Source organism: Gastrolobium bilobum, unplaced genomic scaffold, assembly GCF_033153095.1.
Source record: "Gastrolobium bilobum isolate Gb01-03AN ecotype WA unplaced genomic scaffold, APGP_CSIRO_Gbil_v1 utg1055, whole genome shotgun sequence".
In the NCBI taxonomy this organism is placed as follows: Eukaryota; Viridiplantae; Streptophyta; class Magnoliopsida; order Fabales; family Fabaceae; genus Gastrolobium; species Gastrolobium bilobum.
The window spans coordinates 174,149-198,754 of NW_026896488.1; the positions used below are offsets into that span (position 1 = coordinate 174,149).

Sequence of the window (24,606 nt, forward strand, 5' to 3'; positions counted from 1 at the left end):
CGATTGTCACATAGTACGGGAGAAGATTATCAGTGGTCTCATTCATCTGTTACCTGTTGCTTCTTCAGAACAGTTAGCAGACTCCTTTACCAAAGCCTTGGCTCCACGAACGTTTCAACAGCTAGTTGGCAAGCTGGGATTGCTTGATATGCACCTCCCACCTTGAGGGGGGATGATGAGAATAGTTCTTATTGGTTGGAGCTTTGTTAAATTAGACCACGTGTAATTTAAGTTAGTTGATTAGTTGAACTGATTCCTATTTTTACGGAAGAAGTTAGATTAGTTAGCTTAGTTAGCTTTTCGGTTATACTTCAGAGCTTCATGTATATAAGTTGTAACAGTACATTCAGATAGTGTGAATATTCATTTTTCCTATTCTTCCAGATGAGTTTCTTGGATTCTAATAATAAGAAACATGATGCTCTATCTCTAAACAGTAACATGTTAAGCGTCGATCTTTATAATAAAAATGCATTATCGTTTACCCAGAAAAAATGCATTATCATCAATTATTAATAGTTTATAAATTAAGAACAACGCTATATGTCATAAATTAATTTTCGATGAATAATGTGTCATGTTGTTTGAAGAAATCTATTACTTTTTACTAATTTCTACTTGGATTTTATTTTGAGCTAAAAAATTTAATTAAATGAAAATAAGATTTAAATTTTATTGATGTATGTCTTTGAGATATATATAAATAGATTAAAAATTATTAAACCAAAAATACAAATATTAAATATCTTAAACATTAACATCAACAATACCTTAATCCTAAATTAATTGTGGTTGTTAGCTATGTAGCACCGATACCGACACGGGACACGTGACACGATACGACACGACACTCCGACACGTTAATTTTAAAAAATGTTAAATTTCGACACGTTAGGACACGTTATGATATTAAATAATATTTTTAATTTATGTAGTGTATATTATATTTAATATTCAATAATTTAACAAAAAAATAATCTAAACTTATAATATTCATAAATTTTGCAAAGAAACATAAAATATCTCAAATATTTATTTTAAACCCAATAAAATAGTAATCGTAATCCAATGAATCTAATAGTTGGAACTAAAAACTCAACGCAACGCAACCTTTAAATCTTTTTTTGAATTTCTATAACGCGTGTTGGAGTGTCAGGGAGTGTCGGGTGTCCGAGAGTATCGGGAAGTGTCGGATACGACACGTCAGGGTTTTTGAAGTGTCGGTGCATCATAGGTTGTTAGTACATGAATTCAAATGAAAAATATAAAAAGATTAAGAAAAAAAGTATAAAAATAATATATATATATATATATATATATATATATATATATATATATAAAACTATTCATTGAAAAATAATAAACAATTGAAGAAAATAAAATAAAATAAGAGAAGAAAAAGCTATCTCTCAAGAAATAAAATGATTTTCGCCCAACATAACATTACACCATTAACTATGCAGGATTAATGACGAATAATTTGATTGAATAGTAGTTTTTTTATTAGAATAATAGAGTCACGTACTGTTATAATTATAATTAGTATTTTTTTATTTTTAGGACTCCACACCTTTCGGAAATGAAAGAGGTTTTTTTTTTTTGGTAAATAAAAGAGGTTTTTCTTTACTACTGTGCCGCTTCATTAACAAATAATAACTACTTTACCCTCGCACTAAAACATATAACTTATTTGCCCCTATTTAACGGGATATATAGACTGATACCTCGGGTATAGGAAGGAATACCCGAGTATAGAGAGAAATACTCAGATATAATTCATGTTCTAGAAATTTCTTTGAATTATTTTTCCGAATATAGGAGGAGATATCCTAATATATTGAGCGGTATACTAACAAGTCTGGAAACACTAAATTTTTCCAACAAAAGCTATGGCTCTTCCACCAGTTGATGGAGTTTCTGCTTCATATTTTTCTCAATAAGAGAGTTGTTTCTCATCTATCTCTTGTCAAGGTCAATTTATTTATTTTAGAGTCTTGCAGTTGCGGGTAAAGTGTGGAACATAAAGTTTTTCTATTTTAGTTCTTATATATTGCTGTTTTAGCATTTAAAAGATCGGAAATAAAGAATATGTCTAATATATCTCTAGAATAAATTATAATTATAAAAATATATTTTATTCAACCTCAAAATAACGTTAATTTAAACTTATTAGATATAAGTTATCTCCATTAATCGGAAATACATTAAACCCCATTTTTTTTGCAAAAACAATTACTCTTAGTATTCTTATATTATTCTCACACGAAATTCTGTCTCTTACTCAAGCACTGCACAACCCACACATTGCTCATACTCCCCATTAACAGAGAAAAACCTTGATGCATCAAGAGCATTGAACTTGATGCTTTCTTTTATTAAAAAGGGAATTTTTTTAAGACTCAAAGGGAAATATAAAAAAAGGATAAAAAATAAATCTTTTAAATAAAGGAAAGCACCAGTTCGACGGCAAAAAAAAATTAATTATTGTATTTTAATTAAATAATTATGTATTTATTGCATTTTTGGAAATAATTACAGATTTATTGCACAATGTGACTCCTTTTTTGGGCGTCACATGTGACGTCTCATTTAGGCGTCTCTCACCTAAGGGAAGACGCCCCAATTGGGCGTCTCTTGTGAGGGGTTGATACGTGTCATTTTTTTTTTTTAAAAATAATAATAATTTAATCATAAAACTTCTGAAGGTCATAACTTTTGACTCGGGTATCCAATTCAGGTAATTTTTTTTTTGATTCCACATAACTTTTCGAGATCTATGCAATGACATCTCATTTGATATATTTTATTTCTCACAAATACAATTTTAATTTGCAAAAATGATATTATAAGAGCGGTTAAACCAAAAAGCCTCTGAGTTCTGGGTTTGTGATTTAATATAAAAAAAATAAATAAAATCTTGATTTGTGATTTAATTTTTTTTATACTAATTTTTTTTATTATAACAAAAATTTGGTTTGTGATTTAAATTAAAAATAAAAATTATTATTAATAAGGAAAACAAAATAAAGATTTGATTTGTGATTTAAACTAAAAAATCAATTTGAAAAATCTGTAGAAATAAAGAAAATAATTAAATAAATATTCTAAATCTCTAAGGAAGAAAGATATTATTTTTGAAATTAATGATTAATGCTATAAGCTTCTGGGTTATTATTCGTGGTCTGAAATTAATGATGGCTTATGAATGTTTTTCAAAATTAAATTACCTAAATTAAGCGTGATTGCCTCTTGATTGAAATCCAATTTAGACGTGATTGGTGACGTGTCAGGTGTTGACACGTGTCACATTTTTAAACTCAGAAGCCTCTAAGTTCTGCGTTTGTGATTTAATATAAAAAAAAATCAAGATTTGATGTGTGATTTAATTTAAAAAATAAATTTTTTTATTTTTATTATAAAAAAAATTTGGTTTGTGATTTAAATTAAAAGTAACAATTATTATTAATAAGGAAAACAAAATAAAGATTTGATTTGTGATTTAAACTCAAAAATCAATTTGAAAAATCTGTATTAATAAAAGAAATAATTAAATAAATATTCTAAATCTCTAAGGAAGAAGGATTACCTGATTTAAATTTAAATTATGTTTGTGAGAAATAAAATATATCAAATGAGATGTCATTGCGTAGATCTCGAAAAGTTATGTGAAATCAAAAAAAGAATTACCTGAATTGAATATCCGAGTCAAAAGTTATGGCCTTCAGAAGTTTTATAATTAAATTATTATTTTTTTTTGAAAAAAAAATGACACGTGTCAACACCTCAGGAGAGATGTCCCAATGTGACGTTTTTCCTTAGGTGAGAGACGCCTAAATGAGGCGTCACATGTGACGCCCAAAAAAAGCGTCACATTGTACAATAGATCTGTAATTATTTTCAAAACTATAATAAATATGTAATTATTTAATTAAAATGCAATAATTAAATTTTTTTTGCCCCAGTTCAACGCTAATTGTGCCCCAAAGTTTTTCTCCCATAAACAATTCGTTACTGTAGTTCATCGTCAGTCACAAATCACAATCTCCATAGTCCCATTAAATTCTTTCTCAAATTCACGCACCCATCAATTAGACGTGGATTGAATTGGATCAATTCTCCAATACAATTCGTTTTTCAGTATAAAAAATCAATTGCTTCCGGTCATCCAATTTGATCTGAGTTCTTTAATGGAATTTTGCATATAAGAAAAGAAATAATATTTATTATTTTAAATGACATAACTTTAAATTATTTTTAATTAAATTATGTTGTTTTGGTGTGTTATTAGTTTTTTTTTACAATTTTTTTTATAAAATGAGGAAGAAAAGGAAAGTGAAGGAGAGAGAATGCAAAACAAAATGACGTAGTTTCATTAAAAATGATACAAAGTTATGTCATTTAAAATAACATATACTATCAAATGGTGATAGCTCAGTTGATGTATGAGAGCTGAACAGTGAGAATGAGAGGTGTTTGATCCTCTTCAGTACAACCTTTGAAAGTGGTTTAAAGTCTTAATCTTGAACTCGTCTCGAATTGGATTAGTCACAAAATGATGAACCGATTGAAATATTTAAAAAAAATATAACAAACACTTTTCCATTAAAAAAAACTTTAATTTGAGAAAGCACCAATAAATGTCATGATATAAACAAAAAAGGAAACAAATATTGCCACAAGCACACTACAGACCACGATGATTGTTCTGATTAGTATGCTAACAATTTTGTTATTGTGAGAATGCAATAATTAGCAACAACCAAAGCATACACTCCTTCGTAAGAACCAGTACAACCAAAGTGTAATAGCATAAGAATTAAAGAAACCAATAACCGCAGACATTATGATGCTTCTTCAAATTATTGTGTCCCCCTCAGGATCCGACCGAACGAGAGGCATTGATGTAGAGAGAGAAAAAAAGGCGTTTGTTTGTCTGATTTTAACTCGTTGAGTAGGGTCAATTCAATACCACACCGATTCCCACATTCGGTTCGGTTAAACCAGAGCCTCAGCTTCAGGAGTCGGTTCGGTTTCTTTCAACCTTTAATTTCGGACGCAAGACAATTTATGCATCAATTCAATTGCTTTGTATTTATCATCGTAACTCGTAAGCCCAAGGGCCATACTGTCATTTTCATGTGAATTTGTTGACCTGATTTTGTCTCTACAACTAGTCATTGATTAGTGAGTTTCAGCCACATCTGCTTTTTTTTTACCCTCATATACACGAAGCTAACACGTCGGGTATTGTGATAGAGAAAAACTTCAATCACCGAGAGAGTATTGAACTCAGTGCCTTTTTTTCTTAAATAAGGATTTTTTTTTTCTTTTTACACATATTTTTTTTAAAATATTCCTTTAAATTCTATTTTTTTTCTATTTAATAAAAGGGAGCACAAACTCATGCATTGAAGTTTTTCTTCCTCAATTGATAAAACTGATAATAATTACTCACAATAAAGTTGGGGTCCGTTTTTTTTTGTAATGAATGCATATAATTAAGGTATTTATATTGAGATGTTATTTTGAAACAAAAATTAAAGTATTTTATAATTTTAATTTATTTTTAGATTATAAATTTATAATAGTCTTTATTATTATGATTTTTTAATCTTTCAATCGTAAAATGACGCAGTAGATATAAATAATTTATCTGTAGTTATTATAGAAACATTTTTCAGATTAAATTATTATTCTTTCATTAACTCTTTGTTACCTTATTACAAAGCATATATGCAAATGAAAATATTTTTCGTGCTTCCGGAGCTCAGAGTACTCAGTACTTCATTAATCAAATATAATAAAAAGTAAGATTTTTACATTATCCTTGCATTTATATTTATTTCTATTCATATCCATATTTTTTTATTTTTGGATAAAGAATATGTACTTCGGGAGCATAAAAAATGAGCGAGATTTTTGGAAATATCAGTAATATGCTTTTCTTATCGTTAGTATTATTTATGGTCACATTGACATCAAGATTTGTACTGCCTATACAAGTTATACGCAAGCCTACCCATGTAAGGATAATAAAAGGCTTTAATATTTTTATGATAAATGTAGAAAAGTTATTTATATTTATTCTTAAAACAATATTATTTTGGGTTGAAAGATTAAAAAATTATAGTTAGAAAGACTATTGTAACTTTGAAATAAATTATAATTACAAAAATACTTTAATTTCTGTCCCAAAATAACATCGTTTTGAACTCAATGTAGATAACTTAACTTATCTACATTGACGGTAGAAAAAACGAACTATAATAAAATGCATACATGTTATTTCTAGTGTTTAAAAATTCGGATTGTACTGACCGGGTCGACCCGGGTTTCGGTAACTCGGTGAAGGCAAGCTGTTTTCTCTCCTAAACCCATTTTTTAAAAATTGGGCAAAATATTCCACTTTTGACATTGACTAAGAATTGAACCTAGTCTATGAGAATGAGTAGTGTTACCACTTATCACTAGGCTAAGACAGTGACAGGCCTATACTGTTGCAAATGACTGCAAGTGCAGTCACACAATTTTTCAATTTTTTTTCAAGGCGAGCGTGAATTGGGACGGCAGTGCAAGTGGTGGCGGATCGGCACAAATAATGGTGCTGGAGAGAGAACCAAAAGACTTCAGCAACCAAGCAAGGGTCCACACGAATAGGGACGCAAACGGTTAACAGACCCACACGAGCAGGGACGGAGGCACGACGCACGAACATGAACAAGAGCGAACGGACGACTTGGCTTGACAGTGCAATGCGAACAGAGGTGGCTGACGACGATATAGGAGGAGTGTTATATTGACAAATTTTTTATTTTACAAACTTACAAATTACACCATATCTTACCTATAAAACTTCACTTAAAAATATCTTATTGATAAGATATAATATAATTTGTGAATAAAAAGTTTATAAATATAATATTTTCCTATATATACAGGGAAATAATTATTCGTATGATCATATCCTGTTTATCCGCACTTGGATAAACCATGAATGCGGTCCAGTTTTAAAAATATCTTTGAAAGTCACGTGAACATAAAATATGATGCCCCATTCTTTCTTTCTTTTTTCTTTTCAATTGTTATTTGGCTTTTGAGGATAAATAACCGCCCCTTCACTAAATATTTTTAACAAATTTGTGATCTATATATTACCTCAAGGAGTCAAAAAAGAAAGAGAGACAGAAACAAAAACCTTTGTTAATTATTGAAGGCCAGCTGAGCAGCAGTGATGTTGAGCCGAGAAAAATCATAAAACTAACAGACTTTTCCTTATATATAGAGAACACACATAATAACAGATAGCTTGAAACTAGAGGCGCTCACTGAAGAACACAGAGATTGAAAGCTTACAAATACAAGAGAGAATCGAGAAAAAGTTTGGAAAGCAAAAGAAGAATAAAGGGTCTACAAAGAAGACCTGTGTCGTTTATCCCAAGTTCAGAATCCAAGGTGAAACCTCATGCGCATGAATCTATTTTTTGTATAACATTTCATGGATAAAGTGTTTTGCATTTGGATTTCTACTTACCCCCACGCGTCATGAATCCAAACCTTGAACATGAAACTGCCCTCATGAAACAAATGCACGAGATCTCAAATGAAACACGTACACGTAGCCATAGTTCTCCAAAACTAATTGTGAGGGTAACAAATTTAGACATAGGTATGATAAGAGATATATTTTTAGGTTTTAATAAAAGAGGTAGAATATTCATACTATCAAAATTTTCTATTAACATTTCAGTACTACTCTAATCACCATTGAACTAAAGGAAAAGTTGAACGAAGAGAGATAAAAGAAAAATAAGCTAAGAGCCTGTTTGGATCCTCTTATTTTTAAGCTAGAAGCTACTTATAAGCTAGAGCTTAAAAAAATAAGCTAAAAGCTGTTTGGAAATTACATAAAAGTTTTAGCTTAAAAATTACTTAAAAGCACATATTTCAAGAAAATTATCTTTCTCTCTATCTTTATCACTCTTCATTTAAAAAAAAGCACACAATTCAAGAAAAACAGATAAGAGCTTAAAAAAAAGCTCCTCCTAGGAGCTTTTAATTTTCAGCTTTTTTCTTCATTATAAAAAAAAGAGCTTTTCGTTATAAGAGCTTTTCCCAAAATCTGTTTGGCCTAGCTTATGCTTATAAGTAGCTTCTAGCTTAAAAATAAGAGGATCCAAACAGGCACTTAGAGTGGTAGTAGAAAAATTTGGTAGTATGAATATCCTACCTCTTAATAAAATTGTGGGACTTTTTAGATAATTTTTAACAAAAAAAACTAATTGCATTCCATGCCTTACATTTCTCACTTTCATATATATATATATATATATATATATATATATATATATATATTTTATGTAGAATTAGAATTTGACGATCGAATAATGAAATTAGCTGCAAACAGCAATGAAATCTTGACTTTCAAGATCTTTGGAAAATACCAAAAAAAAAAAAAAAAAATACGCAGCTTGGTGCTTGTTTCCCTTGTACAGTTACTTATGCACAATCTTTACCCTTGAATCAAGCATTCTCTTTTGACTTTCAACAAAATGCGTTAAGCATGACAATGAAAGAATTAATTTTGTTACACTAATATATAATGTAGAGGGCATAAAAGACTTAGCAATCAGCTTGCCTAAAAGAAAGAGAACATGCATGGAGAGCCAAAGCCAACTCCAAGATCCACATTTAGGGCAACCTAGCAGAGGAGCCTCCTTTCTCGGAACTTATTTCAATGGATTGAACACCTTATTAGGTCTCTTTCCTTCTCTCTCTACATGTGCGGCCCCATGATATATATGCAGCATCATTTGATATTGGTGTCAAACTTTGAAATTTAACATCAAATCTCAACTGTTGATTTTCACCAATCAACAATTATAATTTTCGTCAATCAAACTTATTAATTAATTATTAATTTTTAATAAATGATATTTGTTGATTGGCGAAAATCAACGGTTAGAATTTGGTGTCAAAAGATTATATATATATATATATATATATATATATATATATATATTATGCAATGCTTTGATATTTATGTTATGCATATTACTAAATTAATGTATGGGGTAAGAACATAATCTTTACAAGTGTTACAGAATCATATAAATAAAAAATCTTTAGAAAAGCCACCAAATGTGTGAATCAACAGGTAAGAGGCTACTTCAACTTAACCAGTGATCTCATTCTACCCACTGTTTTTTTAGTAAAGGAGTACCTATTCTTGCGGTACTGAAGATATGCTTGATACTAAGCACTATATATATCCTCCCTACGTTATTCATTTAGAAACAATTCATTTTAACCTTCTGAAAGCTTGATAATTAAGATGCTTACTTTATTTGACATGTTTAAACTGTGTTTATAGATTATTATAACATGGCTAATATGGGCTAATTTATAATTTATTCAGGTGTTGGAATACTCTCAACGCCGTATGCACTTTCTCAAGGGGGATGGTCGAGTTTAATATTGCTAATCTTTGTGGCTGTGACATGTTGGTACACAGGGTTACTTCTCCAAAGGTGTATGGATAAGCATCCACAAATCAAATCCTACCCTGATATAGGTAAGGTTGCTTTTGGCTACAAAGGAAGAGTTGTGGTAGCCACTTTCATGTATTTAGAGCTCTATTTGATTGCAGTAGAGTTTCTTATACTAGGAGGTGACTGTTTGCAATACTTGTTTCCAAACAAGAACTTCAAAATTGGTAGTCTTAGAATTGGAGGTAAAAGAGGTTTTATTTTGCTTACTGCTTTGGCAATATTGCCAACAACATGGTTGAGAAGCATGGGGGTTCTGGCTTACATTTCTGCTAGTGGTGTAGTGGCTTCAATTATTTTGATCTCGTGTGTTCTATGGGCTGGAGCAGTTGACGGTGTGGGGTTTCATCAAAGAGGCCAGCTATGGAAACTGAGAGAATTGCCTGCTACTTTGAGTCTCTTTAATGTCTGCTACTGTGCTCACGCAGTATTTCCCACACTAAGCAACTCCATGAGAGATAATAGTCAATTTTCCAAGGTAAAAAGTTGTAGCTAACAGAAATCTTTATGTTGCTTAATTGATCAACTTCATCTATTGGCCAATTGGGTGTCATTATCTTTATTAGAAATTAGAAATTTGTTTCTGCTTACTTTTAATTTCATTTGTGTATAGATCGAATTTGACACTTAAAAACAATTATACTATTTGTCAATTGTAGGTTTTACTGTTTTGCATTGTGACAAGCACCATAACCTATGGATTCATGGCCACTATAGGTTACTTGATGTTTGGAGATTATTCAGAGTCCCAAGTGATCTTAAATCTTTCAATGAAGAAAACAAGCACCTACATAGCTATTTATACAACATTATTCACCACATTCACTAAGTATGCAGTTGTAGTCACTCCAATTGCCGTTGCTATTGAGGACACATGGCGTTCCCACAAAAGCAGATTTGTTAGCATCTTAATTAGAACAATCATTGTGGTCTGTACTATGCTTGTGGCAATATTCGTTCCCTTTTTTGGGTATATTATGGCATTTATTGGTGCTTTCTCAGGTATCACTCTTGCATGGTTGTTACCTTGCTTGTGTTATCTAAAGATAAATGTAGCTGCACGGAGATTTGGGTTAGAGTTGTTGGTCATTATAGGAATTATATTAACAGGATCAATTATTGGTGTACTCGGTACTTATATCTCTGTGAATCAGATAATAAATCAGTTGAAAAAGTCTTGAGAATATCTCAGCAATTTTCATTTTCAGTTGTTCTTCACGATTTCAGATAATGATTTGCTCAACAATTTCGCTCAAAGAGAAACGTAGTTTAGAAGTGAGAGTTTAGTAAAAGTTAAGTTTTCTGAAATTATTTAGTGTGATCGGGTGTATAAGAGCCGAAGAACCATGATCACATTATTCATATCCTCCGGCTAAAGAGCTTCACAAGAAATGGGTACATGATAAGTAAAGTGAACTTGTCCGCAGAAAGCAAAAACTTAAAGACGATGTTTGTTTTTGGTTCTTAACTAATTTTTGTGCGTAATTTGAGATTTGCCCTTAACATGCCCTCAACTCAAATTACTTAATATTTTCAGCTTAAATGACTTAGTTACCTGACTCATGTATTTAAAATGTATGATGCAAAGACGGAGCAAAGTATGACATTTATCATTATGCTTTTAAGACTTGTATCTTCGGTTTAAGTTATTCTTCAATTCCTTTGACATCATAAAAAATTTATAATTATTAAACTCATGGGAGCTGGTTTTTCAACATGGGTAGTGATGAGAAAGATAATGAAAATGAGCTTGTGTTTGAGGATGAAATCCTGATTTAGGGTGACATTGCTGGTATAATTGATTGCCTTCAAGTTCTTGGGGGATAAAAGTTATAGAAAATGAAGATGGTGATAAACAAATTGAAGATGTGCCTAATCAGCTCTACGATATTTCTATTAGTGATAGTGAGGGTGAAACAAACCTCGGAGACGGTGGAAGTGGAAATTTTGATTAGTTGTTTTTAAGAATTAGAATATTATAATTGATAATATTTAGATAATTCAATTAACAGTTTTTGGATACTTTAAATTGACAATGATATTTAGAATCCTTGTTTGGAATGAATAATATACTTAATTATATTAAAATTTATATTTTAGCATTTATATATATATGGTATATTTACACAATTGGTTTATATATATATATATATATATATATATATATATAGGGTTCGCTTTTTCTGCCGTTACTGCAGATAAGTTATCTGCAGTAAGCCCAATACGACGTCGTTTTGGAGCGAAAATCATGGTGTTTTTATAATTTTAATTTATTTCAAGTTATAATAGTCTTTATATTTATAATTTTTTAAGATTTCAATACCAAAACGACGTCGTTTTGGAAATAAATGCAGATAACTTATCTGCATTAATGCAAAAACATTTTTCCCATATATATATATATGGGTTTTATAATTCTCATTTAACATGAGAATTCAAATTTTCCTACACACCCTTCGATTTCCGTGCTGACATGGGTCCTACATATAATTTTTCTAACACTTGGGTCCCACATGCTTTTTATCTCTACAACATGAAAATTGAATTCTCATTTAACATGAGAAAATCAAACCCCTATATATATATATATGAAAAATATTTTCTCATGTTGCATAAAATTCAATTCTCATGTTGTGATCCTTCAATTTTCGTGCAAATCTTTTTTTTTTTTTTAATAAATGTGGGATCCACTACAATAGTTGAGTCACAATATGAGAATTCAATTATCATGCAACATGATAAAATCAAACCCGATATATATAGAAGTCTACTATTGCACACTAGTGCTACCTATAGCGTTATAGCGTTATACAATCTTCTTTTTAGTACACATGTGAAACTTAAAAGTTTAATACAGGATTTCCACAAATATTTGAGCAAGATTTTGACCTCCATTATCAACGTATCAATACTAATATATATTAAGCACGAGGATATAAATACGGGGAACACAAATAACATACATTGGATTTTATTCATTATTGACAGAAATGTCCCTCTTGTCAACTACTCTCACTTTAAATGTTAAAAAAATAAAAATAAATAAAATAAAATAAAACTTGAATATAAAAGAAATGATATCTTGAAAAACCAAATTTGGGTATAGTAACTTCTCTATTTTTTTTTCCTAATACACATATTTAAAATTATTAGTTCACAAAAATATATATGTATAAAAGTGATCAACCAAAGTCTATAATAACATGCTTGTTGGAACATGTGTGTTATAGGATCATGGGCTATAGTATGCAAACATAATTTCCAGCATTCAACTAGATCATACTTTTTTATTTTATCTCCTCGTCAAACCATACCTTTTTGTAAACACCAATTTTGTCCGTTCTTATTTTTATTTAATATCATAAAAAAAAACCAATAAAAAGGGCAATAAAAAAATTTCTCTCATTTTCTTTCTCATTTTTCACTCACCTTTTTGTCATTTCAAAAAAGAAAAGATTTTTCCTCCATCATTTAGTTTCATCTGCCATCAATCACATGGCCTAAGAGGAGGGCTAGCTTCTGTGTTCCTTTGATAGCTTTTAAATGGGGGCTTTAAGACAATCTCACATACTGACTGTGCTAAAAGACAGGAAGATGGTATGGGCAAAGGGAGGAAGCAAGCATAGCGATTAAATTTTGATTGATATTGAAAAAGAGAAAATTATTGCTTGAATTACATTATAGCGTCCATATATAGACATTCTCTTAATTATCAATGAACGTACACAATACATTTTCTACAAAATTTATCAAAAATGAGCTCTACATTAATATTTTATTTGTCACGTACGCTGGAACTTTCATCACCGCGGCTTTGGTTTAAAATTCTACAAGGAATGGAATGGTGTGATGCGAATTATGAGATTAAGAAGATGAAGTACTGTTGAACTCTCTTAGCTGTGGAATTTTGGCTCTTACTCCCGAGATTTTTCTGAATGTTATAGAAAGATCAGTTTGAGTCACATTACCTTAAAAAAAATGTTAGTCTATTACTTCTATGTGTCCTGAATTGCATATTTAAGTGTATGTATTAATTTTTTTTGTCTGTTTTATTTGTTACATACTGTGATATAGAATAGAGCCACCAAAGATTGTAATATTTTTTAATGGGAAATATTATTCTTATGTAACATAAGATAACACTCTTTCCTACACACTCATTGATTTTCGTGTAATTTAATTTTTTTATTTTTTATAAATGAGTGGACCTCACCCATGATTGTCTCTATGGTAGGAGAGAACTTTTCTCCTACAACATAAGATTAATAAAGTCCTTTTTTAATTTTTATAAAGGTGACAAAGCGATTACCTAGAAAGAAGTGATTGACTGCATGCATGTGCTGAGTCATGGTTGAAATAACATATTTATAAGATAAGATATTTGCGAAATTCCCTTATTGAGGAGATTTTTTAAAATGATCCCGGCCCATTTTTTTACTGTGGTCCTTTTTCCATTTTTAGAAACATATGTTTTCTTTTTTGTCTTTCATTTCTTTAAAAATTTCTTGTCACTCTTTTCTTTTTCTACTTTTGGAAGAGGACCATGTGTGGCTGGCCCACTAAAACAAAGCTCCTTATTGAGGGAGCGCTTGCCTATATAGTAATATTATTTATTAAGAAATGTATAGGGCATTATAGAATTAGAAATCCAATAGGAGCCAAAGCCAATAGGACATGCATGGAGAGCCAAAGCCAACTCCAAGTTCCACATTTAGAGAAACCCAGCAAAGGAACATCCTTTCTCGGAACTTATTTCAATGGATTGAACACCATATTAGGTCTCTCTCTCTCTCTCTCTCTCTCTCTATATATATATATATATATATATATATATATATATATATATATATGTAATAATCATGTTTTTGATATTTATGCGATGTATATTACTAAAATGCAAGGGATAAAAACATAATCTATAAAAATATTCACAGAATCAAATGAATAAGAAATCTTTATACGTATTACATGTGTGTTTACCAAGTCAATGAAATTGCTAGAGAGAAAAATTCCATGTCTTTTTTGGATATATTTACTAGTTCATTGATTATTCAATTAGTCCAGTTCGAGCACCGTTGAATTCCTTGCCTTTATATTATGTTATGTGTTTTCAATCAATTTGTAGTTTCATTGAATTTTCTTTGCCTCTAAAATTTTGTTTACTTATTTGACATGTTTAAACTGTATTATTAGATTATTATAACATGGCTAATATAATTATTATTCAGGTGTTGGAATACTCTCAACGCCGTATGCACTTTCTCAAGGGGGATGGTTGAGTTTAATATTGCTCATTTTTGTGGCTATTGTAAGTTGGTACACAGGGTTACTTCTCCAAAGGTGTATGGATATGCATCCACAAATCAAATCCTATCCTGATATAGGTAACCGTGCTTTTGGCTACAAAGGAAGAGTTGTGGTAGCCATTTTCTTGTATTTAGAGATCTTCTTAGTTGCAGTAATGTTTCTAATACTAGGAGGTGACTGTTTGCAATACTTGTTTCCAAACAAGAACTTCAAAATTGGTAGTCTTAGAGCTCGTTTGGATGAACTTTTTTTTCTTCAAAAGCTATTTTTTTTAAGAAAAAAAAAGAACTTCTCGAAAAAAGTCTGTTTGGATGTCTGTTTCTAAAAAAAGCAGGAGTCATAAAAAAAGTCAAAAACCTACTTTTTTCGGAAGCTAAAAATTTTAGCTTTTAAAAAAAGCAGAAGTCAAAAGCCAAATATTTGTTTCAGAAATCAAATATTTTTTAAAAAATCTAAATAGCTGTAACTTTTATAGAAAGTACTTTTAAAATAAGGAAGTGATAAAAAATACTTCTTGAAAAGACAATACAAACGAGCCCTTAGAATTGGAGGTAAAAGAGGTTTTATTTTGATTACTGCTTTGGCGATTTTGATTACTGCTTTGATTACTGTTCTGGCCTACATTTCAGCTAGTGGGGTAGTGGCTTCAATTATTTTGATATATTGTGTGTTCTGTGGGCTGGCGCAGTAGATGGTGTGGGGTTTCATCAAAGAGGCCAGCTATTGAAATTGGAAGGATTACCTATCACGTCTGTGAGCCTCTTTAATGTATGTTACTGTGTTCATGGTCAATTTCCCACACTAAGCAACTTCATGAGAAATAGTAGTCAATTTTCCAAGGTAAAATCTTTATGGTATTTAATTGTTCAACTTCAATTCATCTATAATTAAATTGGCTAGCTAAATGACACTCACATAATTATACCTTTTGTCAATTGCAGGTTTTACTATTTTGTATTGTGACAAGCACCATAACCTATGGGATTATGGCCATTATAGGTTACTTGATGTTTGGAGATTATTCAAATTCCCAAGTGATCTTAAATCTTTTTATGAAGAAAACAAGTACCTACGTAGCTATAAGTGCTGCATTATTTACCACATTCAGTAAGTATGCAGTTGTAGTGACTCCAATTGCCATTGCTGTTGAGGACACATTGCATTCTCACAATAACAAACTTGTTAGCATACTAATCAGAACAATCATCGTGGTTTGTAGTGTGCTTGTGGCAATATTTGTTCCCTTTTTTTGTGTATGTTATGGCATTTATTGGTGCTTTCTCAGCTGTCACTCTCGCATGGTTGTTACCTTGCTTCTGTTATTTAAAGATAAATGTAGCTGCACGGAGATTTGGATTAGAGTTTGTTAATTATCAAGAGACAAGAGATATTCATTGTAATCCTTGTGTCAACTACACGAAGGAGATTTCATTTATATATTAAACCAAATAAGAAATACAAGGACATATACACAATGTGGGACTTCTATACTATTTACAGTAACAGTAACAGTAACACTCCCCCTCAAGCTGGAGCATATAGATCGTATGCACCAAGCTTGTTACATATCTGGTCTATCCTAGGTCCTCTCAAAGACTTAGTGAATACATCAGCTAATTGATCATTGAAGTTGACAAAACGAGTGACTATATCTCCTGAGAGAACCTTTTCTCTAAGGAAATGACAATCTATCTCAATGTGTTTAGTCCTTTCATGAAACACTGGATTTGAAGCAATATGCAAAGCAGCTTGATTATCACAAATGAGAGATACTGGGCCAGTGTCTCCAAACTTGAGTTCTTTCAGTAGTTGTTTTAACCAGATGAGTTCACAGGTAGCTGTGGCCATGGAGCGATATTCTGCTTCAGCACTTGATCTAGCAACTACACTTTGTTTCTTACTTCTTCAGGAAATCAAGTTATCTCCAACGAATACACAATACCCAGAAGTAGATCTTCTATCAATAGGAGAACCTGCCCAATCAGCATCTGAGTATCCTACAACTCTGGTATGACCCTTGTTTTCATAGAGAAGACCTTTGCTAGGAGCATTTTTGATGTACTTGAGGACACGGATTGCTGCATTCCAGTGATCTTCGCAGGGAGAATTCAAGAACTGACTTACTACACTGACTGCAAAGGAAATGTCTGGTCGAGTAACTGTGAGATAGTTCAGTTTCCCAACCAATCTTCTATACCTTTCTGGATCAGAAAATAGCTCCCCCTGATTTGGCAAACGCTTGACATTTGGATCCATAGGAGTATCGACGGGCTTAACATTCAACAGTGTTGTCTCCTCAAGAATATCCATAGCATATTTTCTCTGTGATAGTACAATGCCATCTTTGGATTGGGCCACTTCTATCCCTAAGAAATATCAGAGTCTTCCAAGGTCCTTTGTTTGAAAATGATGGCACAAATGTTGTTTTATCTGAGTTATGTCATGAGTATCATTACCTGTAATGACGATATCATCAACATATACTACCAAATAAATGGAACCTGAATCAGAGTGTCTATAAAAGACTGAGTGATCAGCTTCACTTCGAGTCATGCCAAATTGCTGTACAACAGTGCTAAATCTTCCAAACCAAGCCCGGGGAGACTGCTTGAGACCATACAAGGATTTTCGGAGACGACAAACTAGGTTAGACTCCCCCTGAGCAACAAACCCAGGAGGTTGCTCCATATAAACCTCTTCCCACAGATCACCATGGAGGAAAGCATTCTTGATCTCCAGCTGATACATAGGCCAGTGATGAATGGCTGTCATAGTAATAAAGAGGCGAACAGAAGTCATTTTCGCCACGGGAGAAAATGTGTCACCATAGTCAAGGTCAAATATCTGAGTATAACCTTTAGCCACCAAGCGGGCCTTGAGACGGTCTACTTGACCATCAGGACCAACTTTAACCGTGTATATCCATCGACAACCAACAACAGACTTCCCAGAGGGAAGGGAAACCAGAGCCCAGGTACCACTGCTTTGAAGTGCACTCATCTCATCAATCATGGCCTGTCGCCATCCAGAATGTGATAATGCCTCACCTGTAGTCTTAGGAACAGATACAAAAGAAAGAGAAGAGAGGCAAGCAAAATGGGATGGTGAAAGACGATGATAACTCAAATTTATTAAATACCTGGGAGGGGGACGAGAATCACAAGTACCTTTTCGGAGTGCAATGGGTACATCAATGTCAGACGGAAGGATCAGAGCTGTCGGAGGAGATGATGACGGAAGTGAGTCCACAGGAGCCTCAGTAACAATAGGGGCAGGGTCTTAAGGGGCAGGGTCCTAGGGAACAGGTGGACGGTGCCGACGATGGTAGACCTGGAGGGGGGAACATGGGCGGCAACAGGGACGGGGACATCTAAAGAAGGAGATGGTGAAGGTATATATTGAATTAAAACAAGGGGTTAAGGTAGCTGAGGAGCCACAAAATCATTGGGAAAGGAGGAAGAGTCAAAGAATGGGATAGACTCAAAGAATGTAACATCCGCCGAGACAAAGTAACGACGAAGACTGGAAAAATAACAACGATAACCCTTTTGTGAGCGAGGGTAACCCAGGAAAATACACTTATGTGACTTAGCAGATAACTTGTCAAGACCAGGACTGAGATTGTGGACAAAACAAGTAGAACCAAAGATGTGAGGAGTGAGTGGGTACAAAGGTTGATGGGGAAACAACACAGAATGTGGTACCTGGTTATTAAGTACGGAGGAAGGCATCCGATTAATGAGATAACAAGCTGTGAGGACAACATCGCCCCAATACTGGAATGGGATATGACCATGTAACAAAAGTGTCCGAGTAGTCTCAATTAGGTGACAGTTCTTGCGTTCAGCAACCCCATTTTGTTGAAGGGTGTGTGAACATGATGTATGGTGAAGGATACCGTGAGATGCAAAGAAGGTTTGAAACTGATGAGACAAATATTCATGAGCATTATCACTTCGAAAAATGCGAATCGAAACACCAAATTGAGTAAGGATTTCATTAAAGAACTTGTTAAAAATAGAAAATAATTCAGACCGATTTTTCATTAAAAATAACCAAGTACATTGAGAATAATCAATAATGAAAGTTACAAAATATCTGTACCCCATAGTGAAAACGGTACAACTAGGACCCCAAATATCTGAATGAACTAAAGCAAAAGGAGATGAAGACCGACAACTAACATGATCGGGAAATGAACTACGAGTGTGCTTCCCTAACTGACACGACTCACAAGAAAAACTAGATAAATTTGAGAAACGTGGGACCATCTTTTGAGAAACTAGATAGTAAGCGGAGAATCCACATCAGAGCACACTGGAACAGAAGTGGAAAGCTGATAAAGGCCATTGGACTCAGATCCGACGCCAAGTGTCCTCCTCGAGCTCCGATCCTGCAAAATGACAGACTCTTTAGTGAAAGAAATAATACAATCAAGGGATTGAGTCAAACGACTAATGGAAATAAGGTTGAAAGGAGAATGAGGAACATAAAACACATTCTCAATGGGAATAGAAGGAAAAAGGAGAACAGTGCCAATCCCTTGGGGCTGAACCAGTGACCTATTAGCCATAGTGATACTGGGCAGGGGACCAGACGTACAAAGAAAGGTAAATAAAGACTTATTACCAGAAATATAGTCAGATGCACCAGAATCGAGAATCCTTGGACCAAGAGAGGGCGAGTGAGAAACACCAGCAAAGGAATTACCCGTGTGTGCACCAGAGGCAGTGGTACCAGGAGGACGCTTCCCTTCATACCATTGCAAGAAGTCAGTGAGAACAGACGGAGGTGGCTGTGATCCAGCAATTAAAGCAGAGTCCGAGGCAGGAACAATAGTCTGAGCAAAATGAGCGGAGCGAGGAGGGCGACCATGAAGATCCCAACAACGATCAATAGTATAGCCCGACTTGTTGCAATGAGTGCAGAGAAAGCGTCTCGTAGAGGGTTTGCGTCCACGTGCATAACCCTTGGAGACCCCGTGGGGTGACTTATCAGCCATAGATCACCTGAAACAAAAATGTACAGCAACCAAAAGCAAAGAAACACGCGTGAATAGTGACCAGCAAGAGAAAGAGACATTGTCGGAAGCCGAAACGAAGTCGGAACAACAAAGTGAGGACAAATCCAGGTGCGCAAGGAGAAGACGAGTTGAACCGAGGTGATCGGAGGTCCAGCCGGAGCTTCACGCGCCGCTGCAATGGAGCGGACGACAACAGCTTCCTCCCGCGCGTGTGGGCGCGTCGCTGAGTTGTTGGAGATGGGTGTTAGACAGACAAGACCGCCTTGTTGTGGCAGTCAAATCGATGGGAGTTTCGCCAGAAAAGTCGCCGAAAAAGTCGCCGGAGACGGTGGTCAACGACGATCAACGGTGGCGGGCGACGGTCAACGGTGGTTCTGGACAGCGACAGTGCTCAGACAAGGTCGGAAACAAAATAGGGAAGCCGGAAACTGACAGATATGACGGTTTCCGAAAAAAAAAAAATTACTCAGCGGACAGTGGTCCACCGAAAAAACGTGGATTAGAATTCCTCTTGTTAGGCTCTAGATACCGTGTTAATTATCAAGAGACAAGAGGTATTCATTGTAATCCTTGTGTCAACTACACGAAGGAGATTTCATTTATATATTAAACCAAATAAGAAATACAACGAGATATACACAATGTGGGACTTCTATACTATTTACAGTAACAGTAACAGAGTTGATAGTCATTATTGGAATTATAGTGACAGGATCAATGATTGGTGTACTCGGCACTTATATGTCTGTATATCAAATAATAATTCAGTTGAAAAAGCATCAAGAATATTGAAGCAATGGTAATTTTCAAGTCTATCCATTTATAGACAATACAGTTGTATTATGCACCACATCTTCAAATTTCAATATCCTATGAAAATGTATGCATACATATGATACACCATAACCAAAAAAAGAAAAGAAAAGAAAAGAAAAGAAAAGAAAAGAAAAAACTGAAGAGATATATGTCATTGTTGTTGGGGGTGTCCAAACGGGTTGACACGACACGAATTTAACACGATACGAATACGTCAACACGAACATATGACACAAATTTTTATTTGTGTCAAAATCTTCAACACGGATTTTTTGCAAGTTAACACAACACGATACGAATAGCACGTGAATTAGGGGTCAAAACGGCAATTGACAAAAATAAAATAAAAAATGGGTCAAAATTAAAATAAATTAAAATAATAATAATAAAAAAAATTAAAACAAATACTGATCGACACGAATTTGACACGCAACACTACATGACACGACACAAATTTTTTTGCGGGTCACGAATTTTTCGTGTCATGTCGCAGGTCGACTCGCGTGTCATAACCTGTGATGGGTGGCCACCACCAATGGGTTAAGCTAGGCCAACCACAGCAAGTAAGTCTGACTCCATGTCTCAACCCAAAACCTTAGGGCATTGAGTTCATGGATCCTCCCATTTATATGTACTTCACTTAGCCCATTACCAACCAATGTGAGACTCATCACACTTGAATCCAATAATCTCTCCCTCAACTGTGAAATCCACCATTGGTAAGCACCCCCTCAACCAATGTGGGTTAGGGCCCAGGTACTCATACCCGCCTCCTAACCAAACACCTGACTAGCCCGAACTCAACCCAGCTCTGATACCACTGTTAGGAGGGTCTAGGGGAAGTCCGTGGCGGGAGACCACCACTAATGAGCTAAGCCAGGCCAACCACAGCAAGTGAGTCCGACACCATGTTTCAACTCAAAACCTTAAGGCATTGAGTTTATGTGTCCTTCCATTTATATGTACTTCACTTAACCCATTATCAACCAATTTGAGACTTATCACACTAAATAATCCAACATTAACTAAATACAAAACAATCGAGGGCGAGCTTCGGACTAGGGGGAAGGTTGCTCTTTTTTTACGGAAAGGCCATATGTCCAATTATTGGAGACAACATATTTACAAAAAGAGTAAAGCCCATTTTTTGTTCTTAATAAAAAATACCGTCCCCACTTTCGTCCCTTACCAAAAAAATACCCATATTAATCCTTTTTTAGGGACTAAATTGGATTTTCATTGGATTTTTGAGGGACCACATTTTCGAAGAACTGGAATTGTAGAGAGATCAAAAGTTGACTTTTTTTTAAAGGGACAAAAGTAAGGACTATGTTTTTTATTAGGGACCAAAAATAAGCTTTACTCTTACAAAAATGCATAAGTAAAGTTGTGTATATTCGACTATCACTTCTACCCTTCTAAAGTTGCCGAGTTTTTCTACTCTAGGGTGTGCCTTTATAGATATAATTTATAAGGGCTTTATAAAAGTTATGTTGTAAGAAAAATGATTATGTTATGTTATAGAGATTCGTTTTGAGTGCCGTAGTTTTTTTTTCTTCAAAACATGTGGGTCTCACAAAATATTGTGTGTGTAGGAAACTTTTTGTGGTCATGTTAAATGATGAATGCCAATCCCAATTTATAAAGCAATTCATGTGTACTAACCTAACCATTTAAGTTTTTAAAAGAATTAATCCATGACATGACACAAGAGACTCACAGACATATTTCATTTTCTATAATTACCTTAGACATCGAAATCAAGAAAACGTTTTTCCTCTTAAAATTGCATCAATTAATTGGTTTAAATAGTATTTGGGAAAACTTTATGATGCCAAAATGTATAGAAAAATGACTAAATAAAAGGTGGGATTTGATAGAAGAGAAACTCTCAATTCCTCATTATAATTATTAAAATAATAAAATATTCAACACCTACAATAAGGGTCTTAAGCATCATTTTCTAAACAAATTATAAATCAATTTAAAATTTAAAATCTTAAAAATAAGAAATTTTCTAAAGATAAATATGACGATAACTACCTTCTAAAAATAAAGAAAATATTTAAAAAGCACCAACAAGCTCAACATGGATGCACAATTTAGAAGGCAATGCAACAAATCCTACATGACACTAGAAGGTCAAGGCAACTTGCAAAATGAAAGATTATCTTAGAAGTGGAAAGTCAACATCAAAGTCAAAGATACAAGTGAAAAAAGGATCTAGAAGACTCAAATCATGAAGATACTTGAAGACAAATGAAGACTTATTTTTTATTATGTGTCATGTACTTTTAGAGTCTTAGGATGTATGAAGTTGAGTTGATTGAGCCATATCTCTCTAGTTTGCATTTAGAAGCATAAACTCATGCGTACAAGTCTCACACACATGGAACACTGTTATATTGATGCTACAAGCATGCATTCATATGAAAGAAGTGAGAAAGAATAAATTAAAAGTTAATTGGATCAAATTCGGATAAGTTTTGGGTTGATGTCACCAAATATCCGAATATGCATATTGGATATTTGGATATTGCATATACGGATATGATATCCGGATATCAAACCCAGAATATCCGGATACTGAGTTTCACATATCTAGATATTTGTCGGGAATCACGTGATATTTTTTAAATCCGAATCAAATTTTTTTTTGTATCTTCTCTAAACCGACTTGGGTTATTATATAACCATGTTTTAGGATTCAGAAACATAAGAGAGCATAAGTGAGAGTGAATTAAACATAAAGGGTTGAGAAGAACATCATATAGGGCATATTTTTTATTTCTAGAGAGAGAAAGCTCTTTAAATTTCTTCTTCTTCTATTTTCTTCTGGTTTGTTATATAATTCTAGACGTAGGAAGGGTACTCTACAAGTTCTAGACAGATTGAGTGTTTTTGATTGGTTTGTGTACGAGTGGAGTGATCCCGAGGAGGTTCGAGTTAAGCGTGATCGGGGAGATCGCAGGTCTTGTAAAATTTCTCTTGTAAAACGGTTTCTTCAAGCACTGGTTGGAAGCTTGATGATAGTGGAATTATCGATGGTAGTCTGAATGTAGCTCTCAAGTGGTTGGAGAGTGAACAAGGATAAATCCTGGTGTCTTATTCTCTTTTCCCTATCCTTTTAATTTTCGCTGCTTATAACTCTATTTGATTCAATGTTTATGATTGTTTGAATTTGTTTAAGGGCTGAGGATATTTTTTTAATTGATTAAACTCTCTCTCTCTTGCATGTATTTTTGAAAAAGGAGTTTTGTTTTTCTTTGTTAGTTGCGAAAAAGTTAAATCACAATTCACCCCTTCTTGTGTTAATATTCAGCCATTCTTTCTTTACATTGTGTTTTTAGACAATTGGAGGGAAGAATAGTCACAATGTGATGAAATTTAATCATGTTACTTGAAGTTAACAAAAGGATATGAATGTTTTAAACGTTAGGGGCATTATTGATTTAAAAAATTAGAGGCATTTTTAATTCTAAAGGAAATGTTAAAGACATTTATAAAGTTTTCTCTCATTATTTTGATCTCTATAGTTTTTACCCATTTTAGTCTCTATGATTTTCACTCATTTAGATTTTGGTCCTATCATTAAAGTATTATTAGCTTTATATTCTTTGTGGAAATGGATCCTCTCATGTTAAAATTTCACATGAGAGGATCATGTGAAATTTTTGTATCCATTTCTTTCTTCATTAATGATAATTAGACCAGACCTATTCAATGCATGTGAGAATGAGATAAATATAAAAATTTCACCTAATCTGGTCACGTGAATTTTTAACATAAGAGGATTCAGTCCCATTTTTCATTGATTGGGTTTTAGTCCTTATAATTTCTTATCTATTTTCCCAAAAGGGATTGGTCTGTATGATCCTTGTTACCTACATTCTCAAAATAATAGATAGGAACATT

General features: G+C 33.3%; 1 protein-coding gene and 1 pseudogene across 1 annotated transcript; both read left to right on the plus strand.

Moving 5' to 3' along the window:
* Positions 1 to 8,655: 8,655 nt before the first annotated feature.
* Positions 8,656 to 11,500, plus strand: LOC133299969 (amino acid transporter AVT1I-like). The gene is made up of 4 exons (XM_061499456.1): positions 8,656 to 8,755; positions 9,416 to 10,023; positions 10,205 to 10,676; positions 11,376 to 11,500. The coding sequence occupies exons 1-4, from the start codon at positions 8,656 to 8,658 to the stop codon at positions 11,498 to 11,500; spliced, it is 1,305 nt and encodes a 434-aa protein (XP_061355440.1).
* A 2,723-nt stretch (positions 11,501 to 14,223) lies between these two features.
* Positions 14,224 to 20,667, plus strand: LOC133299970 (amino acid transporter AVT1I-like; annotated as a pseudogene).
* The last annotated feature ends 3,939 nt before the right edge of the window (positions 20,668 to 24,606 follow it).

What these genes read in the sequence shown, in the direction of transcription:
- LOC133299969 (XM_061499456.1), top strand. Translation starts at nt 8,656, where the DNA reads ATGGAGAGCCAAAGCCAACTCCAAGATCCACATTTAGGGCAACCTAGC. An exon ending in ATAATAGTCAATTTTCCAAG is followed by an intron (nt 10,024 to 10,204) that starts GTAAAAAGTTGT and finishes TGTCAATTGTAG; the next exon opens with GTTTTACTGTTTTGCATTGT. An exon ending in ATCAATTATTGGTGTACTCG is followed by an intron (nt 10,677 to 11,375) that starts GTACTTATATCT and finishes GGGGGATAAAAG; the next exon opens with TTATAGAAAATGAAGATGGT.